Here is a 23,356-nt window from a genome sequence, read left to right on the forward strand (position 1 = left end):
CCCCCCCCCCCCCAGTTTTGGGGAAGAAAAAGTGTGTCTTATACTGCAAAAAATACGGTATATGCGAACCAAGGTGCCATCCTGATTTTCGTTGGGAGACGATTTTCAGAGGGAGAAGAAAATGGTGACCTGGCCATTACGGAGGACATCCACTAGTAAACAGGCACCTAATGAGGAGCACCCTAGAAAATGAGTTTTGCCCATAGCTAAGGGAAAGGCCGGGTTGTCAAAAATAGGTATCATGGGGCCAGGGCTGGAAGATAATTTGCCTCCCTTAAGGAGGTTACCCCAGAGCCACAGTAGATCATGATTCTTGCCCAAGTCCAGGCAAAAAGACTAAGGACTAATTCCAGGCAATGGCTTGGGCAGGTGTAGAAGTGAACAGTCTATCCAAGGGAAAGACCCGTGATTTACTGCTACATCTTCAATGAGAACCTTCCTATCTCTCATTGTGGAACCTATTGTGGAACCAATCGATCAGTCGGACCAATACCTTATGCCTTATAACATGAGGTTAAATCCGGCATGCCCATCCGACCCCTTGATATAGCTGAAGCTGAAATGCAATAAGCTATCGGAGGGCGTCTTGCTTTCCACAAAAACGTGCGGTGTCCTAACAAAAAATGTTACCCGCGAAAAATCACTGCCAGGGGGCGAATACCAGTGGGTGTGTGCAATGACCTAATCGTCAGGATAGTTTCAATTTCACTTTGCGTATGAATGCAGCATGTGATCTACTGCAGCCTTACATCTCTCCCAGTACAAACCTACATATCTCATGAACAGTATGTCATACCAACCTGAAATTTAGTAGTGAAAGTGGTGAAAATTGAACATCAGGGTTGCTGTTTAAAAAGTGTGTATCTAGAAGGCCAAAATTATACTAACAAATTAGGGACCCCGGGGGCCACTTACATAGCAAGGAGGTGTGACCCCCAAATTTATACAGACCTGTCACAAAACTAGAAAATGCTCATAATACAGTACACTGTCCCCTTCCCTACTTTTAACCCCAATTTCCCAGGAACGGTGCGGTGCAAGTGAACTCCGCCCATAAAAAACTACCCTGTTACACATTGCTGTAGGCTTCTATCACCTGAGGGCCCATTTTCCCAGGAACAATGCAGTGCAGGTGAACAAATTCAAAGGTGCAAGTGGGAAATACTTGTGGCTAACAACCCCTTAAATGTCTTCAATAGGCCATCGCCAGAACAAGTGAAACTCTCCCCATAAAAAACTTTCTTGTTACACATTGCTATAGGCTTCCATCACCTGAAGCCCAATTTCCCAGGAATGGTGTGGTGGAGGTGAACAAAATTAGAGGTGCAAGTGGGGGAGACCTGTGGCCTAACACCACCTAAAGTTTAATCAATAGGCCATCGCCAGAACATGTGGAACTCTGCCCATAAAAAAACTACCCTGTTAAACATTACTGTAGGCTTCCGTCACCTGAAGCCCAATTTCCCATGAACGGTGTAGTGCAAATGAACAAATTTAGAGGTGCAAGTGGGGGATACCTGTGGCTAACACTCCCTAAAATTTCATCAATAGTCCATCGCCAGAACAGGTGAAAATCTGACTCATAAAAAAAACTACCGTTACACATTGCTGGAGGCTTCCAGCACCTGAACCCCAATTTTCCATGAACAGTGCGGTGCAGGTGAACAAAATCATAGGTGCAAGTGGGGTATACTTGTGGCTAACACCCCCTAATATTTCATCAATAGGCCATCACCAGAAGAGGTGGAACTCTACCCATAAAAAAACTACCCTGTTACACATTGCTGTAAGCTTCCATCACCTGAAGCCCGATTTCCCAGGAACGGAGTGGTGCAGGTGAACAAAATTACAGGTGCAAGTGGGGGATACAATTGGCTAACACCCCCTTAAATTTCATGAATAGGCCATCTCCAGAACAGGTGGAACTCCACCCATGAAAAAAACTACCCTATAATTCGATATATATTAGTAATATTTATAAAACGCCTACAGAATGTCCTGGGGAATGGAGGTCATCACTCCTGTTGGTGTCCGGACAAGGGGGATATATGTGGTGGGCGCCCGAGGGTGTAACCTTCTTGCTAAAAGTTTTCCACATTTGTTGCTATATTGATATATAAGTTTGCGAAAGGGGTCCCGAAAATGGTGGTGTGCTAAATTGTGCAATTCTAAGAGGAGCGTTCAGGCGGTGGACAGCTCTAAGAAAATATCTGGGAACATATTTTGTTTATGTAGGCGCTCTAAGTTACCGATCTTATGGGCTATGGATTGGATGTCCTGCGATTTAATTTTTTTTGAGACGCGTACCATGTTGAATTAGTACTTCCCTAATTACTGCTTTCATAACCTCCCACTTCATAGGTAGAGGGGTAGTATTGGAGGAATAATCCCTAATGAAATTAGTGATTGCGTCCACTACCACTTTTGCACAGGGTCTTTAAAGGGTCTTTAAACAATGAGTCATTACATTTCCACAACAACCCACAAAAATAAACTTGTGGTATCTGTAAGGCCATTGAAACCAACGCATGGTCCGACCAAGGTCCAGTCCAATGCCGAGTGACTCATGAGAATATATTCAATACGGGAGTACATACAATGAGAATTGGAGTAGAAAGTAAAATCTTTGGATGTCGGATAAAGTATACGCCAGGCATCAAATATTCTCAGTTCGTTGAGTTTAGAACAAAATAAATTCAGCATAGTTTATGGGGCATGAGTTTTGCCCGAAGAAGTATCGAGGGGTCAAGGGCAAAATTAAGATCTCCCCCAACTATAATGGTACCTTCAGCAATCCATTTCAGAGCATCCAAGTATTAATTCGTAGCTATGGTGGGTTGATAATTCAGAAAATACAAAGAGGCCAATGTGAACATCCTGCCCCAGATGGATACCTTAAGTAATAAATACCTGCCTTGAGGGTCAGATAGGGAGTCCAAAAGTTGCAGTGGTAATGATTTGTGAAAGGCAATTGACACATCCCTCGCTCTAGCGTCAGGGTTGGAGCTATGATACCAGGTAGTGTAATATCTGTTGCAAATGGATGGTATCCTACTGGTCTGATCTGAAAGTGGGTTTCCTGAAGAATCAGGATATTCACTCTTGCTTTATGTTGGGCCTTTAGCAGTTGTGAGCATTTATTGAGGCCATTAAGTCCTTTAGTGTTAGGGGTGCGGATTTTCAGAGGCTGTACTTGTGGGTGTTGTTGAGACATATGGGCTGATAACCTAAATTGGAGATGGGTACCAAGTATCTGGGGGAAGGAAGAAATTCACAGGGGAGAAGGAAACACTAGGGAAACAAAAAAGACAGTAGACAAGAGTAGGTTATCTAACAAACAAGAGTGGTCACCAGACACTAGGGAGAGGCCTACCCCCGCACCCGTGAGATAAAAATCCTAACTAACAAGCAAAATAAGAGATACTATCCAAATATACTGTCAACAAGGACAGAAGACCTTTAAGGGGAAGTGTCAACCAACACCCCCTAGGGGAACCCCTATCTCAGAAAATGGGGGGATCAAGAACATGTAAAAACTGCTAAAGGCATAAATTATTTACGAGAGATGCCGGGCATATTATGTACAAATATATTTCAAGATCATCCTGAACTAGAAAAACCGAAACATGTCTATACCAACAACAGACCTGTCGGAAAGATTGTTAAAAACCGTTGGTAAATGAAACCAAGAAAATAAACAGCCCCCCCCCCCCCCCCCCCCCACAGGAGCTGAGCAGAACCTTAAGATTGTACTATAGCCAGTTAACAGCACATTGAGTTGAGTAAGTTTGCTTCCATGTAATTTAATGGGAGGGAACTATAACAATCTGTGTGAAATGTCAAAGGTTCCCAACCAAAATGCCGGGGGGACAGGTAAGTAATAATACATCAAATCTGCTAGGGTGCCTCTAAAGAGGCTCTGCCCCAAAAAATATATCCTTAGAATCTAAGTATAATAAAAAAAAGGATTATAAAACCAACCAACATTTATAGAAGCTAACTAAAAAAATACTTAAAATAAAAAAAAAAAATTATCATATATTTTGAAAATGCCATTAGAAAAAAATCTCTGTTTATACTGATGACATCTTGTAGCATGTCCTTGAACTACATTTCTCTGGTTTGACAGATCACAGCTGTTAAATACAAACTTTAACAGCTGACCAACAACCATACACAAGATCATTTAGGAGTAAATGACCCATTATAACCCATTCAAAAGCACAAAGAATGTATTCTCTAAAATAGGGGCAGTATATACAGGCTAAGCAGATATGGTAAAGTCTCACTTTTCCACTCCAAAGCTAATGCCCGTTGAAACTGGTTTGATCTAGATCATTATTCATGTCCAATGATTGGGAGTGATTGACCTGTAAACCAGAGAGGTCAGTGAACTGTTTGAGGAGTTTAAATAAATTAGGGACTGAGGTTAATGTATTGAGGTGATGTACATGATATCATCTGCAAAGAAGGCGCACTTATGTTCCACTTCTCCAAAAACGATACCTTTATTATCAGGGCAAGTTCGTATGGCGATTGCTAAGGGTTCAAGCAAAATGCAAGAGAGAGAGAGGACAACTCAGTCTGGTGCCTCTTTGATAGCGAATTTGTCTCATAGAAAGCCTCCCAAAGCGACTTTTACCACAGGATTAGTGTATAAGGTGGTCAGGAGCTGCAGAAAGATACCCCCAAAATTCATCCATTTAAGAATATAGAACAGGTAGTCCCAGGAAATACTGTCAAATGATTTCTAAAGGTCTTTGGAAAGAAGCATGGCCTTCCTGTTCAGATTTCTGTTAAAATGGGTTGAGACTGCAGAGATCAGGTCAATAGATCTCCTGGTTTGGTCGGGGGCTTGGCGAAACGGCAGGAACCCAACCTGGTCGGAATGAATGTATCTACTGAAGAAGTATCTACAGATGGAGAGATAAAATTTTGGTCATGATCTTTACATCACATTCAATTAGTGATATTGGACGATAATTGGATACAGAGAAATGGTCCTTAGCCGATTTGGGGATGATGCATCTGTGGGCTAGATTGGCCTCATTCATTAGATTCTCCCCTTTGTGTAGTGCATTCAAATATTCAATGAGGTGGGGGCCTAACTTAAACCGGATTTTTTTATAGAATGCATTGGAAAAAAACACCCGTCAGGGCCCGGAGCACTATTCATGTGAAAGATTCTTCTAACTTCTGTTTGAGCTGATTTGAGTTTGGGAAGGTGTAAGGACTGAAAAAAACTCCTCTGACAAAAGAGGGACATTAAAATCGTAAAGTTTTTGGTAAAAATCACTTAACCGAATCATGTTTTCAGTTTCAATGCATGAGGTTTGGAGCGGAAATTTAGCTTAATAAGTAGGAGTTGGCCTGGTTTGTCTGACCAAGTAAAAAATTTATGACCCGACCAATGGAGAGATTTTTCAGCTCTTGTGGTTTACCATAAGTTAATTTCTGTCCTCATATCTTCAAACCGGGAGTGAAGATCTAAGATTGGAGAATGTTGATGATGGTACAGAAGATCCCAGAATAGTTTCATCTTGGATTCAAAAACTCTATTTTAAAGCCTTTTGGAGTCTAGAAACCCATTTAATAAATTCAGTTCTGATAGTGACTTTAAACTCCTCCCAATTGGTAGCGTAAATGTGTCACATGGATTATTATGATGAAAAAATTGTCGATGGTGGCCTCCATTTCAATACCCACTAATTTATCTTGCAGTAAACTATCATTCAGTCTCCAGCAAAAACTAGACTGTCTTCCCCTCAGGCCCTTAAGTGTGACAACTAGCAGGTCATGGTCAGACCAGGTGGAAGACAGGATACAGGCGTTAGAAACAAGGGGTACTGTATGAGCTGATGTAAATATATGATCTATCCTGGAATATACTTTGTGAGCAGAGGAGTAGGGTTGAGGAAGGGTTTAATTTTTTCCAAGGATCTACTAGGTTATGATTACATAATAGGAGGGCCAGTTTATTGCTCTGCTTTGAGGGAGGTTTATATTGTGGGAGACCCGATTTGTCTAAAATCTGGTCAAGGGCCATGTTCGAGTCCCCTAGGAGAAGTAGGGTGCCTTGTGCTTTGGGTAAGATATGGGAACAGAGATCTTTGAAAAATGTCAATTGTCCCATGTTGGGTTCATAGTAAACAATAAATGAGACCAATTGACCAGATAAAGTACCTACCACTAACAAAAATCAGCCTCCAGGGTCCTAAAATTCCTAGAAGTTTAAGTGTTTTGCTAGGCACAGAGCAACTCTACAATGTTTTTTATGATGAGCTTTGGACTTGGTCTGATTAGGTAGGAGGGGACCATGTTTTTGGTAAGGTGGGTCTCTTGCAAGGCAACTACATCCGCTGCAAGGTATTGGTAATGTTGAAAAGCTTGACGTCTCTTGATGGGCGAATTAAGACCTTAAAAGTATTATAAGACTCAATTTTAAGGGGTGTGGGGGCATTACCTTGAGAACTATTCAGGGTGGGACAATGGAGGGTGTCATTCTGATTAACCAATGTGTAGTAGTCTTTGTAGACCTGTCCCTGATGTGGAAAAAGGGCTATGAATGAAAGGAGTTACCTTTTAGGGAATGTGAACAGAGCAGTAAGGAATAACATAGAAACAAACAGGACCAACAGGACTTGGGTCAGTCCCCCGAAGCCCCCCGGCCACCACTCCACAATGGGGGAGCCCCAAGGCCATGGGAGGAATCCAGACAAAAAACGTGTGACAACACCAGAGGAAGGCTCGATAGGACGCCTGTACAACTGGCCTCCAACCATGAGTCCCATGTTGAAGGGCATGTGTACCGCCCCCCACTTCAAGGCAAAAAAAGTATAGCACCAAATTACATAAGTAGTACAATTTAAAAAAAAAAAACAGTAATGTAAATTACGTCAATGGAATTATAAGCTAAGTAATTAAATCAAAGTTTCAGAATAATGATAAAATACAGTAGTTGCTGATTAAACAAGGGGAGAATGCCCGCTTGTAAAATAAGGGAAACCTTCATGGTCTGATTTAGATACAGAACATTAAGCAATGAACAGAAAGGCAATACAACCAGTAGAATTCTTCTTCTTGAACAAGTGTCCAGTCTGTGACAGAGGGTTCAACCAGGATCTTAAGGGCGAGATAGTCACTCAGAGATCCTGGTCAGGACCGCAAATTCCATGCCAATTTCCAGTGCTTCAGGTTGGATGCTTGTGTTTGGTAGCTCTTGTGACTTTGTTCCAGAGAAGATATAGTGGAGCATGGGAGCCCTGTGGTGGATGATCGGCGAAAGCTTCTTTGTGCAGTAATCCTAGATCAAAAAGTAGCAGGGGTTTTAAGGCCTGGCAGTGTTTGATCGTCACAGGAGACAGGTCGGTAAAAATTTGCACAGATTTCCTTCAATCATAGGATCTGATCTGTCTGCTCTTATGACTGCTTCTTTTGTAGAAAAGTAATGTGGCTTGACAACATATCATCCCTACCATCTTTCCTAACTGCCTTGGCAGTATTCCGTAGTGTGGCTCGGGGTAAATTTTACATACCAAAAAGTTGTAACCCAGAGCCACACCCAGGATGGGAAAAAAAAAATCCTACCTGCTCCCTCGATCCAGCGGCCTTCTTAGGGAGGCGTGGCCTTGTAGGAAATTTAAAAGCAGATTACATTGTAATCTGCTTTTAAAACATTGAGCCACAGTGATAAGGTTATGAAAAATAAATCCAAATAATAAATAATAAACCCAAAAGTTTATTCTATTATTGTACCATTGTTTAGACAATTTGCTTACAAAAAAAATGTTTAATTTTTTTCATTTTGAATAAAGTTCATTTTATTTATAATTTTATTTATAAAATTATTTATAATTGTTTATTATAATATACTTTATGATTTGTGTTTCAAACTTTATCATACCCGGGAAGTATTCCTAAGAATTACAGGTCTAAAATATTAACAAAATTCCATGCAAAACAATGTATGGCTTTTGACATAAAATACAGACATAATTAGCTGCTAACGCCCTGTAACCCCGATCCAATTTCAGCATGTTGTCTGCACAATCTGGTAGTAGCAATTGCAGAAATTTTTTGGTCACCTCATTGAGATTAAGGATGGACTCTGGTAGTCCTCTAATGCAGAATTTGCCCCTCTGTGATCTGTTTTCCTAGGTAATCTATTTTGAGCCATAACTAGTCTATTTGAGAGTTCAGTACAGAGATCTGATGAATTTTGAATGACTCTGGAAATGGCATCATCTATCGTTTGCTCAATATGATCAAGCCTAGTTCCTAGGTTTTGGAGATCTTTCTGCAGCTCGTTGGTGATAGGAGGATTAAAGGAGGATGGCAAATTGTGACAATATAGCAGGGTTTCCCTGCAAGTCCTGAGAGAGAGCTAGAGCAGGGAGGTAGGATGAAGCCCAGAACTGGTAGCTGTGGGGCCCAGCATTGATGCTGGCTTGAGGGAGCTGTGTGTATTTCTGCTACAGTCTGCAGCCTTCTTATATCACCATCTTATATCTTTTGTGCGGTGTTTAGAAGTGTGGATTGTGGTCCCACTGCTTTAAATTTGATTTCCCATTACTGATGCTTGGTACCCCTTATGTAGAAGAGGTTACCCAGTGATGCTGGTGCTGCTGTTTTATATTACATGTTTTGAAACAATGTGACCTTAAGCTGCTGTTGTCCTCCCTTTAAACAAAGCACAATCTGCATAAAACAATTTAAAGTTCAACACTTTACTGGTGACATTCTCCCACAGGTACCCTCAACCACCCACAGAAGATTTGATGACAATACTATTTTGGGGCTTTAAAATTTACTCACAAGATATGAGGTGGTTTTTCCAACTATTTTTGATGTAGGTTTGATTTATGGTAGAACTACATTTTTATTTTTATCTTGTTTTTTTTTTTTTTTGAGACTTGCTGCCACAGTTCTCTCAATGACCCCTAAGTTCTCAAAGTCTGGAGAAAATACACTTTCTTCAGTGAAGCTGGTTGATCCAGCAAACCTGGAATGGATCTGAAAAAAAATTGCTAACAAATAGCTTGATTTTAGGAAATCCATTTCAGGTATGCTCAGTTAATTAGCTTCTTTGTGTATAAAAGTGTATTCTCTCCAGCCTTGGAGAACTTTATTAAAAAAGGGCCAATATGTATTTGAGTGCTTGTGTTTTTAGGTGTATAGAGTGTATGTGTGTGTATGTTTAAACAGTCATAAAATACACTATTTTTATTTCTAAGGTTTTCTTTATCAAGACATAATAAAAAATATTTTTTTAAACATTATATATATATATATATATATATATATATATATATATATATATATATATATATTACCAAAATATATAAACCATAAATGAAAGCGTTAAATTCCACATATTTTTTGAAAATATTACAAAGTGAAAAACAATATCTAGTAGCAAAAAGAGGTATCAGTACCTGCGCACCAATTAAAACTAAACTCTCGAGAGTAAGGAACACTAGTAAAAAATTGTGAGACTTACAATATGTGTTAAAACTAAGACACTGGGGAAGGAGAGAGAAGGGGGAGAAAAGGGGGGGTGGAAGCTTACAAACCCAGACAATAACTTGTTGAACCTATGAAGAGGAGGGGCCCATGTGGTTTCTGTATTCCTGTGAGCAAGAAAACTTAGACCAATAATACAAGGTGTTAAAAAAAATTCCATGCATGCCCCTGGCTGTGGAGATAAGGTCTTCCATTCTGTGAATCTCATGGACTCACTGGAAACAAAGCCAAACTTGGGGGGAAGGAATTGTGCTAAAGGAGAAAGCAAGCTGGATCAGTTGGTATGTGCATCTGTTGGGTTATTGATCGAACCGTATCCCAAAATGGGTGTAGCAAGGGGCAATCCTAAAAAATATATATCAAGGTGCCCGTTGCTATTGAGCATCTCCAACACTTACCAGACTCATTTGAAGAAATATTTATACAGTTTAACCGGGGTTAGATACTATCTAGACATTAACTGAATTCCTGGTATCTGCTGCTAGTGGAAGTTTTGTGACACCAAAATAGAATCTGTTCTCTCTGGGCAAAAGTGAGTCTCACCCCTAAGACCTCTTCCCAGATTGTAAGATAAAGGGGAGTAGAGCTCGATAAAGGGTCTTGTAGCACATTGTAAATCAGAGAAAGAATGTGTCGCACCCCAGAAGGTTTTAATAATAGATAAATACAACATTACATAATCAACATGTCACATATTACACTGTGTCATTACCTTTTTACAAAGACTAAATACAGAAGCAGTGAGTGAAAATATATGTCCTTACTGCTTTCAGGGCTTAAGAGGGTAAGTAGCAGCCACTTGAATATTTGATTATTAGCAAGTGCATAACCAAAAAATCCAAAGTTTTGGTAATTAGCTACCCTGGAGCATTCAAGTATGTGTTGTTACAATGACAAGAAGTAAAGACATCAGCACAATCTTAGAGGAGCAGTTGTTGCTGCCCATCATTCTTGGTTGGGGTATAAGGCCATTTCCATTTCAAGTCCATCTTTACAGGAATAAGTTTATTCATATGTGGAAAATATTTAGGACTGTGGCCCAGGAGTGAAACGTACCAGAAAAATCTTAAAAAGTTGCAAAAAAACAAAGGCTACAAGTTCATGATTAGTACAACTATAAAAAGACTGAACAAATATTTCCTTTTGGAAGGGTTGCCAGCATCAAAAGTTTTAATTTTAAGTGAAATTAAACCTTCTCTTTACATTGTAATTACAACCACAGAAATTTTCTTGTAAAAAAAATATAATCCTTTTATTCATAAGGATCCAATATACTAGAACAATTTCTTTAATTAGGAACTCTTTTATCTGTTTAAAATATGAATAATAAATTTGGAGTTAAATTTGTATTAGTGGTATGAATCAAATATCTTGGTTTTAACAAAATGCCACATCCCAAACTGAATGCCACATTCCGAACTAGCCACATCCCAAACTCAAAATTACAAACAAAATTACAAATTAAAAAAAAACATTGGTTACATCTCTTACATGGAAACATACCAGCTGGTTCTGTTCATTCCTTATAGGTCATCTTGTATTTACTTCTTTGTTTGTCCTTCAAGGACGGTAACTTCTTGTAAGTAAATTGTGGATATGGAGCTATATGGAGATGAATAGTGTGTAATTAGATTAACTATATTTTCTCAGTCATTAGATTTCCTACCTCAAAAAAAAATTTCCACACAGGTCTTTTTCTTAACTGTTTAATAAGATTAAAAAAAATCTTTTGACTATAACCTCATTCAGTCAATCACACTCTAGGATCCTTGGCTGCTGCCTCAAAGTCCATATCACTGGAGCAATTTCTCATAATTCTAAAGCATTGTGAACATGTTTTTTTAAAGGCTACTGGATGTGGGCTTGTTGCTGATAAAATGGCGTTACCTGTTGTGGGAAACTTTGTCACTACCATACTTAGGGATACAAGTAATACCAGTCATCCTCCTCTTCCCTATCTCTGAAATTACCTACCTACCCACCCTTCAAAAAATCTATCAACTGATTTAGGAAAATGTGTTTTGTTACCCTTAGCTTTGGTTTGGAATATTTTGGGATATTTGTTCCCTGTAAAACAATATGTTTTAAATATTTTATTTAAATTCTATAAATTTTATATATTATATTGTGACTTTCTTTTCTTAAATTAGTTAGGGCTAACAAGTTAGTTAGTCAGCAGCTGGATGACTGATGTTTGTTTTGTTGTTTTCTTAACCTTGGGCAACTTTCTAATATAAACAAGCAAATACCTGAATACTTGAACTCTACCCTCCTGCCTGTTATATATATATATATATGATGAATGGAATGAATATGAAAGGAAAATACAAAAAGGAAAAACAAAGACAAGATGGCCTGTTGAAGAGGGGGAGAAGGTCCCAGCCTAAAGAAAAATAAAAACATAAAGGAAAGAGGGCCAATGTCTCCTAAGGAAGTGAAGGAGGGAATACTTCTAGCATCCAAGTAGGTAGGTAAGGAAGAAGCAAAAAAAGGTTCTCAGAAATAGAATAGGCAATCTCCGAGGTCCCAAGGTCCACCCATAAAAGGGTTTCATAGAGTGGGTGATATCTAATTAGAGAACTCAACTGATCAGCCATATAATAATAGATAACTAAACAATCCACCGTTAGAGCGGGGAAGGTAAAGTGTAGTCAAAGGGATTCAAGGGCGAGCTCCACCCCAGATAAAAGAGAAGACCATTGATTGAAGAGTTCAGAGAATGGAACCAGGCAGAAAGGAACCAGAAGGACATGAAAAAGATATAGCAATTTATGAAAAAAGGTAATTTTAATAGCAGCAATTCTACCTAGCCAAGACAGATGAAAGCAAGACTGCTGTTGTAATAGGGCGAATAGAGGGGATTGTTAGCAGCAAACAGGGTGGCATATGAGGAAGTGAGGTGAATCCCCAAATACGGAAAGGAGTATTGATTCCATTGGAAATCATATTGTTGTTGTAGGGAAGTTAACTTGAACAGTGGGAGAAATTAAAGGCTTTGGTCTTGGATGTGTTAAGAAGACCAAAAGTTCAAATAAATAAGCAAAAGAGTGAGATCAGATTAGACAAAAAGATGAGGGGATTAGTGAGGAAGAGCAAGGCATTGTTTGTGAACAAACACAATGTATGATGAATCTTTTTATGATCAGTCCTGAAATGTCAGATTGACTTTAAATGAGGCAGGCTAAGGGTTCAAGGGCTGGGGGCAAAGAGAAGGCAAAGATGTCAAGCTTGTAGGTTGGTGACTAACAGACCCAGCTCTCGAAGCGAGACCCATCAAGAAGTTCAAAATCAAATTCATATACAAGCACATATTATAATGGTATGCCAAGTATTGATGACAGCCCTGCAGTGCACAGATGGACTTGACAACCATAGAGGATAAAACAACTGCTCTTCTGCTAAGATATTCGCAAAGGAGCACTATGTATGACTATGGAAATGCAACATGACATAAAAAATATACTGAATATGGGGAAACAAACCCAAAAGAACTGAGGAATGATATGAAGAGGGAAGCACACAGCATAATATCCCAGATCCCATACAAATAAGAAAAAAGCAGATGGTGCAAAAAGCAAGTAGTATATAAACATAAAAAACATATTCACTCCAAAAAGGGGGGAGTGCAAAACATGTATCAACAAAATAGGGGGATGGTTTGGGAGGGGAATGGGGGAAAGTAGGATGCAATAAAGGTAATAACTAAAGTTCGTTTAACAAACATATATATATTCGTCCAGATCCAAGAATGGTAGCTGTAAGGAAATCGGGTAGATGCAGACAGTTTTTAATACATAAGTGATAAACAAGAAAAAATACTTTAGGAACAGAGAAGGAGTGGAGGAATAAAGGCACAGTACAAGGAGGAAGACAAACAGTCCAACAATAAAAAACATTTCAGAGCCAAACCAGAAACAAAGAATAGAGTCATTTCAATCCAGAATTTTCTTTAAAGCAGAAGCAAAGAATGGAAGCAGCAACATTCGCTGTGGGGCAAAAAAGAGATTTGCCTTTTTAGGAAAAAATCAGATGAAACTGGAAGCCCCACTTGTATGGTATATGGTGATAAATCAAGATGTCCAAGTATGGCTTCAAAGATCTGTGTTTGGCTATGGTAGATGTCTCTAGGTGGTCCGGAAACTACCACACATCATCGTCAAGGCCTGAAGTGTGCAGTCCAATATCACAGAACTCTTTGGAGAGTTGACGTGATGTTTTTGTAAAGCCTTACCTTATCGAACATAACATCAATTTCGGTCAAGGCACCCTGTGAGAGAGGAGAAGGAAAGGTTGTATCCACCTCAATATCAGATTCAGAATCCAGCGGGGCGTGAGGAGAGCGGAAATGGCTTCTGTCAGGTGGCACCATTTTGGCTTTCCCTTTAGTGAGGGCCTTTGCAATCAGGAGCTTCCTAATATTAGTCTTCTGTCTTGGAGTAGGCATGGCATGGGGGTAACACAAAGGAGCTGGGAAGGTTAAGAAGAAAATCAACAGGTGACAGGTATGAAAATTGGCAAAAAAGCACTGGATAAACAGAAGACTGCCCGGAGGGGACACAGAGTGGGATTAGAATGCCGTATGCCATATTCCATGTGCCCCCTTTTAAACTTTACACCTTTTAAACTAATCTTTAATATGTATTTGGGGAAATGTAAACTAACAACTGATAAACAAACTGTATATACCCTTAAGTATGAATGTTGTTGAGGAGAATTACCGTATTTTTCGGACCATAAGACGCACCAGTTTTTTAGAGAAGGGAAATGAAGAAAAAAAAGATTCTGAAACAAATAGTGTCCTAAAATATTTTATGTGCATTAAAAACCAACATCACAGTCATAAACACATGTAATAAACCCTGTAAACAGCAGCATTTAGAACCATTATTAACAAAGTCAGCAAAAGACAAAATTACTGTAAAACACAATAACGAGAGACTTCAGAAATAAAATAGAATAAAGTTGAAGATTTACGGTAAAGGTTCTGCTCGTTTTATGAGAACCCCAAGAACTCCTCATTGCTAGAGTCAGAATCTAGAAAGCTCAGTTCCTCACAGTGCAGTGACGTCATCACGTGTCCCACGCCGCTCACTGATTGGATGACGAGGGACAGCTTTGGGTCCCAGGAAATCTTTGGAGCTTCTTCTGTGAACTCCGTAGGACGCCATCAAGGTGGACCAAACAGCAAGCCTCGTCCATGTCGGGGCATCCGGTACTGGACCAGGACCCCTTTGGATCATGGAATCTGTAAGTATTAGGGCGCTTTCATTGCCCAAACCCCCTCTCTGCTTACCTACCTATAAACGACAGGTAAACAAACAGGGGTTAATGCCCCTTTAATTCTGCTTTTATAACAAAAGACATTAACCTCCTGGGCGTTACACTGAGGTCTGGATTTCTGTACCAAAAGCGTTACACTGTTTTTCATGAAATTTTTTTTTTTTTTACATTTTAGACCTGTAAGTTACAGAAATATGTCCGAACAAGGGTCTAGTAGATATCATGAATATAAAAAATGTTTGAAACACACAATCATGTAAAAAAAAAAATGTACTTTTAATAAAATCCTATCCTATTTTTTTTTTTTGCATAGAAATTTTTGTTTGTATTGTGGGCTTGTTATTCTTAGGATTAACTCCCGGGTATGATAATTATATTTATTTATTATATTAAAATCATAAATTATAATATAATACATAAATATAAATAATAATTTAAAACAATAATGAAATAATAGACAACAATGTAATCTAAAAATAAAATTAAAAATGTGCGGTACTTTTATTTTTATGTTGTGTGGTGTTTTTGTACTGTAAAAACCATTTAGAAGCAGATTACATTGTACTCTGCCTTTAAATTTCCCTCCCTGACACACCCCCATACATCACCAATCACATCACTGGAAGATGACTCATCCTCCGAGTGATGTGAGGGGGGGGGGGGTTCCCTGCCTCACACAGAGACACAGGCACAGGCTGGAAGCTGCTCGTATCTATGGAGAGATGCACAGTACAATCTAGGATTTCTGCATTGTGTTATACATCTCACTACAGATACCAGCAAGCAGAGCTGCGGACACTGGGTGAGTATTTCCTTTCAGTTGTAATCCGATTGTCATACAATGTATGACAATCAGATTGCAATATAACATTTGTTTACATTGTGTTTGTGTTGTGTACCGTATGTGTGATTTTACTATGTGTGCTGTGAGTGATTCAGGGAACACTCTCAGCATGATTGGCTGACAAAGTCATGTTAGGAGAATGCTCCCAGCATGACTTTGTCAGCCAATCATGCTGAGAGTGGGAGGACGCCGGGAGCAAGATACAGGAGACACAGTCACTCTGGCCGCGCTGGAGACAGGAGAAAAGGCAGAGGGGGGACGGGACAGCAGCTGGGAAGGATACATTTTGATACATTAGGACCATAAGACGCAGGGACTTTTTCCCCCCACTTCTGGGGGGAAAAAAGTGCGTCTTATGGTCCGAAAAATACGGTACATTTCTTCAATTTAGTATTTTGCACATATTTTATTAGCAATTAATAACAACCAACCTACTACAACGGGCTTAAATTTAATCCTAGGTTTGTTCCTCACTGCCTATAGATCTAGTAATATGGATTGAACCCAATAACGGGCTTGACATTCTAAGCCCCTGCCTGTTTCATTCACTAGAACCAGACATTGATTATTCTCTATATATAAATATATACTCTAAAATCTGAACTTGTGATATTTTATCCAGAGGTACTATTACATTACATGTGTAATTGTTAATATCATTGACACTCCCAGATTTTTTTCAAATGTGTTAACAAACTCCTAAATTGCTAGGGACTGTTAACACAAAACTACTGGTTAATATTTTGGAATATCAAATCCATATTCCAACTTTTTATTCTTTTTTTTTAACAAATTACCATGGATGTTAAAATGGTAATAAGAGAATGTATGACAATCAGATTGCAATATAACATTTGTTTACATTGTGTTTGTGTTGTGTACCGTATGTGTGATTTTACTATGTGTGCTGTGAATGTGTGCCATTCTACTAATTAGAAACAATTAGTAGAATGGCAATAAAATAAAAGGGAACATCATCCTTATCCAACAATACTAAAATTGTGAAGGCTAACTGCAAAGTACGTCTTAGGGTGTATTGGGCAACTATTCTTTTAGCCCCAAACTATTCCAAATCACAATAAGTAATAAACTTGGAACATTTATAAACATTTTGGTGGACTTGTCTGAAGTTTACCAGATTTTGAACTACACTAACACCAGAACTTATATCCTAAAATATTACTTAAATACGCTTTTGTACTCCTCCCTAACTTGCTATAATCAATATTTCAAGACTTGTGGAAAGTTAATTTCTTACCTCCAAAATCACAATACAAATATGTGTAATTCACCATAAATTATTATTGGTTGAAATCATTTGAAATACATAGGTAAATTGAAAAAAGACATTGGTCTATCAAGTTCAACCACTAGGGAAATAAGCATATTCCAGATAAAAACCCTATAGACATAGTTGACCCAGAGGAAGACAAAAAAACCCTGATTCAATTTGCTTCAACAGGGGATAAAAAAATCCTTCCTGGTCCAGTGAGGCAATTAGATGTTCCCTGGATCAACTGTCTCTGTTATCCTTATTTTAAAACTTTAATACCCAGTTATATTCTGTGCTTCTAGAAAAGACTTTAGTTTTTTAAGTATTTGATAGTACTTGTTAAAAAAACTTTAACAGATACCTTAACCGTCTCATTGGAGAATATATTCAGTTCAGCTAATCTCTCCTCATAGCTAAACTCACCCACTCCTCTTATTCATTTAGTTGCCCTTCTCTGCACTCTCTATAATTCCACAATATTTTTTTGTGAACTGGAGCCCAAAACTGGACTGCATATTCCAGATGTGGTCTGACCAGTTATTTGTACAGGGGAAGAATTATGTCTCCATCTCTGCAGACTTCATCTCTGAAACACAAGAAATACTTTGCTAGCGTTAAATATTACAGCTTGGCATTGCGTGCTATTATTAAGTCTATGTTCTACCAGAACCCTCAGATCCTTTTCCATTTCTGACTCTCCCAAATGTATTTCCCCTAGACAGTATGAAGCATGCATGTTGTTGGCCCCCAAGCGCATACCTTTACATTTCTAAATAATAAATGTCATTTGCCACTGGGCTTCCCAATCAAACAGTACATCCAGGCTTATTTGTAGGTTATAGACATCCTGTATAGACTTCCATTACATAGTTTGGTGTCATCTGCAAACACAGAAAGGGTACTTTTAATCCCAAACTCTATGTCATGTATAAAGATGTTAAAACAGTAAAGGTCCCAACACTGAACCCTGGGGTACACCACTAATAACCTTAGACCATTCAGAGTATGAATCATTAATCGCTACTCTCTGGATGCGGTCTTTAAGCCAGTTCTTTATCCATGCACAGATTTATTTTCTTTACCTATAGACCCTAATTTGCATAGTGCTGTACTGTGTCAAATGCTTTAGCAAAGTCCAAGTATACTATAACAACTGCAACTCCACTTTCTACTCAAAAGAGAAGAGTGAATTTGATTGACAACTTCAGTGTTTCTTGAATTTATGCTATCACTTATAATATCAAAATATATTATAATATAATTTCGATCAGAAACTCCTCTTTGTGGTTCTTTAACTCTCTACAACCTTTCCAAATATAGAAGTTAAACTTACCAGTCTGTAGTTACTTGGTAATGACTTAGCTCTCCTTTTAAAGATAGGAAACACATTGGCCAATCCATTAGTACCATGCCAGTGATTAAAAAGTCTTTAAAAATTAGAAACCATGGTTTTAAAATAACTGAGCGCAGCTCATTGAGGACACATGAATGTAATCAATTAGGTTCTGATGCTTTATCAACCTTAATTTTATTCAACAGTTTCTCAGTCATTATATCAGTTTTGAACCATTGTGGCTCGTTTAAGGCAGTACATTGCTATGGGACGTTTAGACTTGGGTGCTGCTATTTTTCTTTGTGTACATAAAGCTAAAAAAGTTTTTAATAAATCCGCCTTTTCTTTATTCCCAGTTACCAACCCGGAGACATCCTTTACGAGGCCTACATGCTCAGATCTGATCTTTTTGCTATAATATTTCTAAAAAAAAATCAGGGTTTGCCTTACTTTCTTTTGCAGTCTGTCTTTCATATTAAGGTTTTGCACATTTTATTTCCTTTTGATATATTTTGTTACATTCTTTAATTTTATAATAATTTTTAAATTATGAAGATGGTCCTTCATTTTATATTTTTGGAATGCCTTTTTCTTATTGTTTATGGCTTTTTTAACATTAGCTTAGGTTTTAAATTTAGCCTTTTAAACATATTTCCCATTGGAATATATTTTGTTTAGAACAAACATAAAACATTTCCATTCCAGTCACAGTCATGGAAAGCCATCCTTAACAATGGAAAATTTGCTCTCTTAAAATTAAAAGTTTTTATCTTTCCTGTTTTTTGTTCCTGTTTACAACTTACAATGAATGAAATCATATTATGGTCACTGCTACCCAAATTGTCTTATATATGCATGTTTGTTATAAGCACTGCATTGTTAGAAAAAACTAGGTCCGGTAGAGTATCATTTCTAGAAGGGGGTTCTAAAACCGGTACCTTAAAATTATCTTGTAATAAATTCATAAATGTCTGCCTTTGTGCTACCCCTGTAGTGTCAATATCCCAGTCAATGTCAGGGTAGTTAAAATCATCCATTACTATCACTGTCCCAGCCTATGCAGCCCTTTCCATCTGTTCAAGTAATTGATTCTCTATTTCTTCTATAGCAAGGGGAGACCTAAAACGGACTCCAAAAATGATCTGTTTAATATGCATTACCATATGCAACTTCACCCATAATGTTTTAACCTTTTCACATGCTCCATCAACCAATTCTTCTTTCACATTTCCTTTCAGATCACCTTTCACATACTGACAGACACCACCCCCTTTTTGTTTTACTCTGTATTTCCAAAAGAGATTATAATCAGAAATGTTTACTGCTCAGTCATGTGAAGAACAAAGCCAGGATTCAGCAATACCAACTAAGTCATAGTGCTCTTCATTCATTAAGGCTTCCAACTTCTTTATTTCGTTTGCTAGACTTTTAGCATTGGTGAACAGACTCTTTAAACTATTGCTGCATTAGCCAGCAGTGTTTGCCAAAGTGTTTTCTTTTTTTAGAACACAACTCCAATGTTTGTGTGTAACATGGGAAAGCTATCCCCAATCCACCTTTAACTGGTGATTGACCCCTTTTTTCACCTTATTAACTGTCCCACCCAACAACAAATTGGCCATATCTTACTGAATTGGCTTTCCCACAACTACTAGATGGGATGCCCTCCGGGCTGTTAGGGGTAGCAGTAACATCTAGGGCTGCCACCTCTGGGTTTGCCACCTACACCTCACATAACTTTGCAAATTTTTTAGGGTACTCAAACAGGTTTGCTTTCCTTTTCTGGAAGCCCATACCACTCTATTTTCAGTAACCTAGCTCCATACCTGTTCATGCTGATTTATCCCTCCACTCTCCAAATCTATCCCATTAACTATCTGCTCAATGAGCAGAAGGCCCCTTTCAAGGTGATCAAGTGATTTCAGTGTTGCAATGCGCTCCTCCGGATCTCTAATGCAAGATTCCAGAAGGGTGGCTTGCTCACATCTGTCACAGTGATTTTCATCTTGGAGCTGTTGCTGTTGTTTGTTCAAACATATGGCAGACTGTGCACTGAACAAAACATTCCACCTTGCTGCCACTTATTTTCCAAGTTACAGTTTATATTATTTTCAGGGAGTTTTATTAGGTTACTTACAGTTTTTAGATCCTTTAAAGATTTAACGCCTTTAGATTCAACTCTTGTGTTTAACTCCAATTATTCAGAGTCATTTGGTTCACAATCCAAAAGTGAGAAAACTAAAGGTGAGTTTACACAGAACATATATCGCCTCCCCTTATTAGTGGTCAGAAAAAAGGGAAAAAAGCTGTTTTAAAAAACTGACAGAAAAAGTATTTAAAGGCTAATTAATAACGACACAAAACACAAACAAAAAAACTCAAAAAAAGATTTACAGCCACCCAACAGTCAAATATCACAAAAACGAAACAAAAACACAGTATCAAAAACACAACTCCAATGTTTTGTTTTAACTCCACTTATTCAAAGCCACTTGGTTCACAAGCCAAAAGTAAGCAAGCCCTTAATATTTATTTTTTAAGGCAGGAATGTCTGGAAGTTGGGATATCTAAAATGTATCAAGGGTTTTAAAGAGCACACATGCAAAATACTATTGCAAGTATTATTATATGTTTTTAATATTTGATTTTAGACTATCAAAACAAATTTAACTCGTGAAAATGACTTTATGAAGGAGAGCGTGATAAACCTTTCCAACCAGATGAAGAAATATGATAACTATTCTGACATTATGATGAGTATAAAGAAGGAAATCTCCAATCTGGGCTATCAATTGCTTCAGAAGGATGCACCCGAAAACAAAGTACAGGTAAAAAACCCACTAACAAAAATGGAGCCAATCCACACTGTTGTTTTGTCTTAGTTTTTCTGTATTTTAGGTTAATGGAGTTAAGATTTTCTTTTACTGTTTTTTCCTCTAGGTGTTGACTTGGTTTTAATTCTTTAAATTTACAATGAAGTATTTTTTTAAATTAATGACCCGAAACGTCCAGTTTTTAGCTAAAAGGACCATGCTGTAGCTTGTTAGTATGTAATGTTGCTTAGATAGAAGTCTGCTCATACTGAATGTTTCATGTTAGCCCAGTAACTATGCAAAATTAATTCAAACTGACACAAGAATAATAGGATTCATTAAAAGACTATGACATTAAAACATTCAGTCAGTAATTCCAAAAATACATATAAAGGCAGCATTCAGACAGTTTCTGTGACGATTAGAAGGGCTCGCAATCTTAATCACCGTAGTGAATAGCCTTTTATTTCTAAAAGGCTCTTTAAAAATGTAAAATCTAATTTTATTGCAAAGGTTCCTTTTTCCTATGGTTTTGTTTATATACTGTACACATTTGTTCTTTTACGGTGCTGTATGTTTAACATTTTTTTGTTCCTAACACTTTAGTATTTATTGTGAGTACCATTGTGCTGCACTCCATCTTTACCCATCTACGGGGATAAGATAAAGAGACTGACCTGGAAAATGATAGGGTACAGTGGGATCTGGGCCCTTATCCACAGGAATCAAGTGTACCTTGAGACGATACCTGCTGCATTCATTTGGATCCTGTAAAGGAAGCCATGTTTAATGGCCACCCAAATATGTTTTTGTTGGTCTTTCTAAATGGCATTATGTTGATCTTACAACAATGCCAGTATCTGTTAGATGTTCATAAAACCTAAAAAGTTAAAACCTAATCCTCCTGTTTCACTTGATTTCTACTTAAAAATGCCACTTTGGTTACATTAAGTTCCCTAGAAGACTTAGCTCAGATGCTCAAATCTTCAGTGAATGAGTTGCATTTTAATCCAATCACGTGCAAGAAAAATATAACCAGGATTTTTGCTTGCACATGATTAGATGATAGCACACCCAGGTAAAAATATTCTTGCAAAGTGAAACTTAATTTTGCAGCATAAATATGCTTTAGTCCTTTACCCTGTCAACCAAATATAATTATTTCAGTGTCAGGTAATGACTTTAGATTTAAACTCAAATACATAAATGTTTTAACTGTCTTTAAACACTGCAATTCTGCAGGACACAGCTGGAACAAAAAATATCAAATATTCCACTGCCAAGAAAAACTCTGGGGAGAAATCACTGTCTAAAGTGGCAAAAGAGAAGGTACAAAAATCAGAGAAATCCAGGAAAGAGAGTAACAAAGCCAAACCAGCTTTGCCTCAACCAACTGTGAGACCTAGATCACCTGCACTGCAACCTATAGTTATACGAGGGGTCACTTACTATAAGGCAGGAAGACATGAAGAAGCTGAAAGCATACCAAACCATAGAGGTAGGAACTGTTTTACAAAACACATCCCCCTTTTTCACAGCTTTCTAGACTGTCTCTGTTTTCACTGGAAACACATATTTTTTTGTTTTAGAAATGTGAAAATAGTGGAAGGTTTAGATTCTCCATTAGGCTCTATTAGGCATTGCTGTGCATGATGTCATGTTTCCTTTTTTTTTCTTTTTTTGTGACATATTACTGATGACCTAAACAAGAAGCCAAATTTTAACTTTGTTGCATATGCAACAAAGTGTTAAGCTTTCTATGTTGTTTCCTTGAATGAAAAACTACAGGACAGTGTAAGGAATGATATATGACTATGATGCTATCATATTCTGCCCTGTCCAGAATGCTTACCATAGCCTCTATCACACTTCAGCTCACTTTGGCTCAGGTGTTGCTATCCTCCTCTGTGTCTCTTTGTTTTGACTTGGCTTTGACATGTTTTGTATAGCTTACAAAAAAAAGAAATTATGTCACAGAACAGGAAACACAAGCGCTGGATATTGTGGAGAAAATTGCACATTTACAAACAAGGTTTTCAAGGTCGTATGAACCTTCATTTTAATAAAATTTCTTAGAACGTTCGTTGGAGCATTTTCAGAAGGTAGGTGTTGCTGCTTTCCCTTTCCCTAGTCATTTATTTGAGTGTTTGGTTTATGTTGAAGGTATGATGCTTATGATGCTTTTAACAACCCAGACCCAGACATTTATGAGTTCATTGAACTCTACAGATCCTATCCATGTCTGGGGAAGGTAAGTCTGGGGAGTATTGCAATAGGCATCCTAAAATGAA

The 23,356-nt window shown here is 38.0% G+C and overlaps 1 protein-coding gene across 2 annotated transcripts in view; it reads left to right on the forward strand.

Moving 5' to 3' along the window:
* Positions 1 to 23,356, forward strand: part of OLFML2A (olfactomedin like 2A) — a 156,260-nt gene that overhangs the window by 90,891 nt on the left and 42,013 nt on the right. For both annotated transcript variants that reach the window (XM_072429917.1, XM_072429916.1), the window contains 2 exons: positions 20,904 to 21,080; positions 22,308 to 22,563. In XM_072429917.1, coding sequence (XP_072286018.1) covers positions 20,904 to 21,080; positions 22,308 to 22,563 — 433 coding nt within the window. The remainder of the gene's footprint in view (positions 1 to 20,903; positions 21,081 to 22,307; positions 22,564 to 23,356) is intronic.

The sequence above is a fragment of the Pyxicephalus adspersus genome, chromosome Z (genome assembly GCF_032062135.1).
Source record: "Pyxicephalus adspersus chromosome Z, UCB_Pads_2.0, whole genome shotgun sequence".
Lineage (NCBI taxonomy): Eukaryota > Metazoa > Chordata > Amphibia > Anura > Pyxicephalidae > Pyxicephalus > Pyxicephalus adspersus.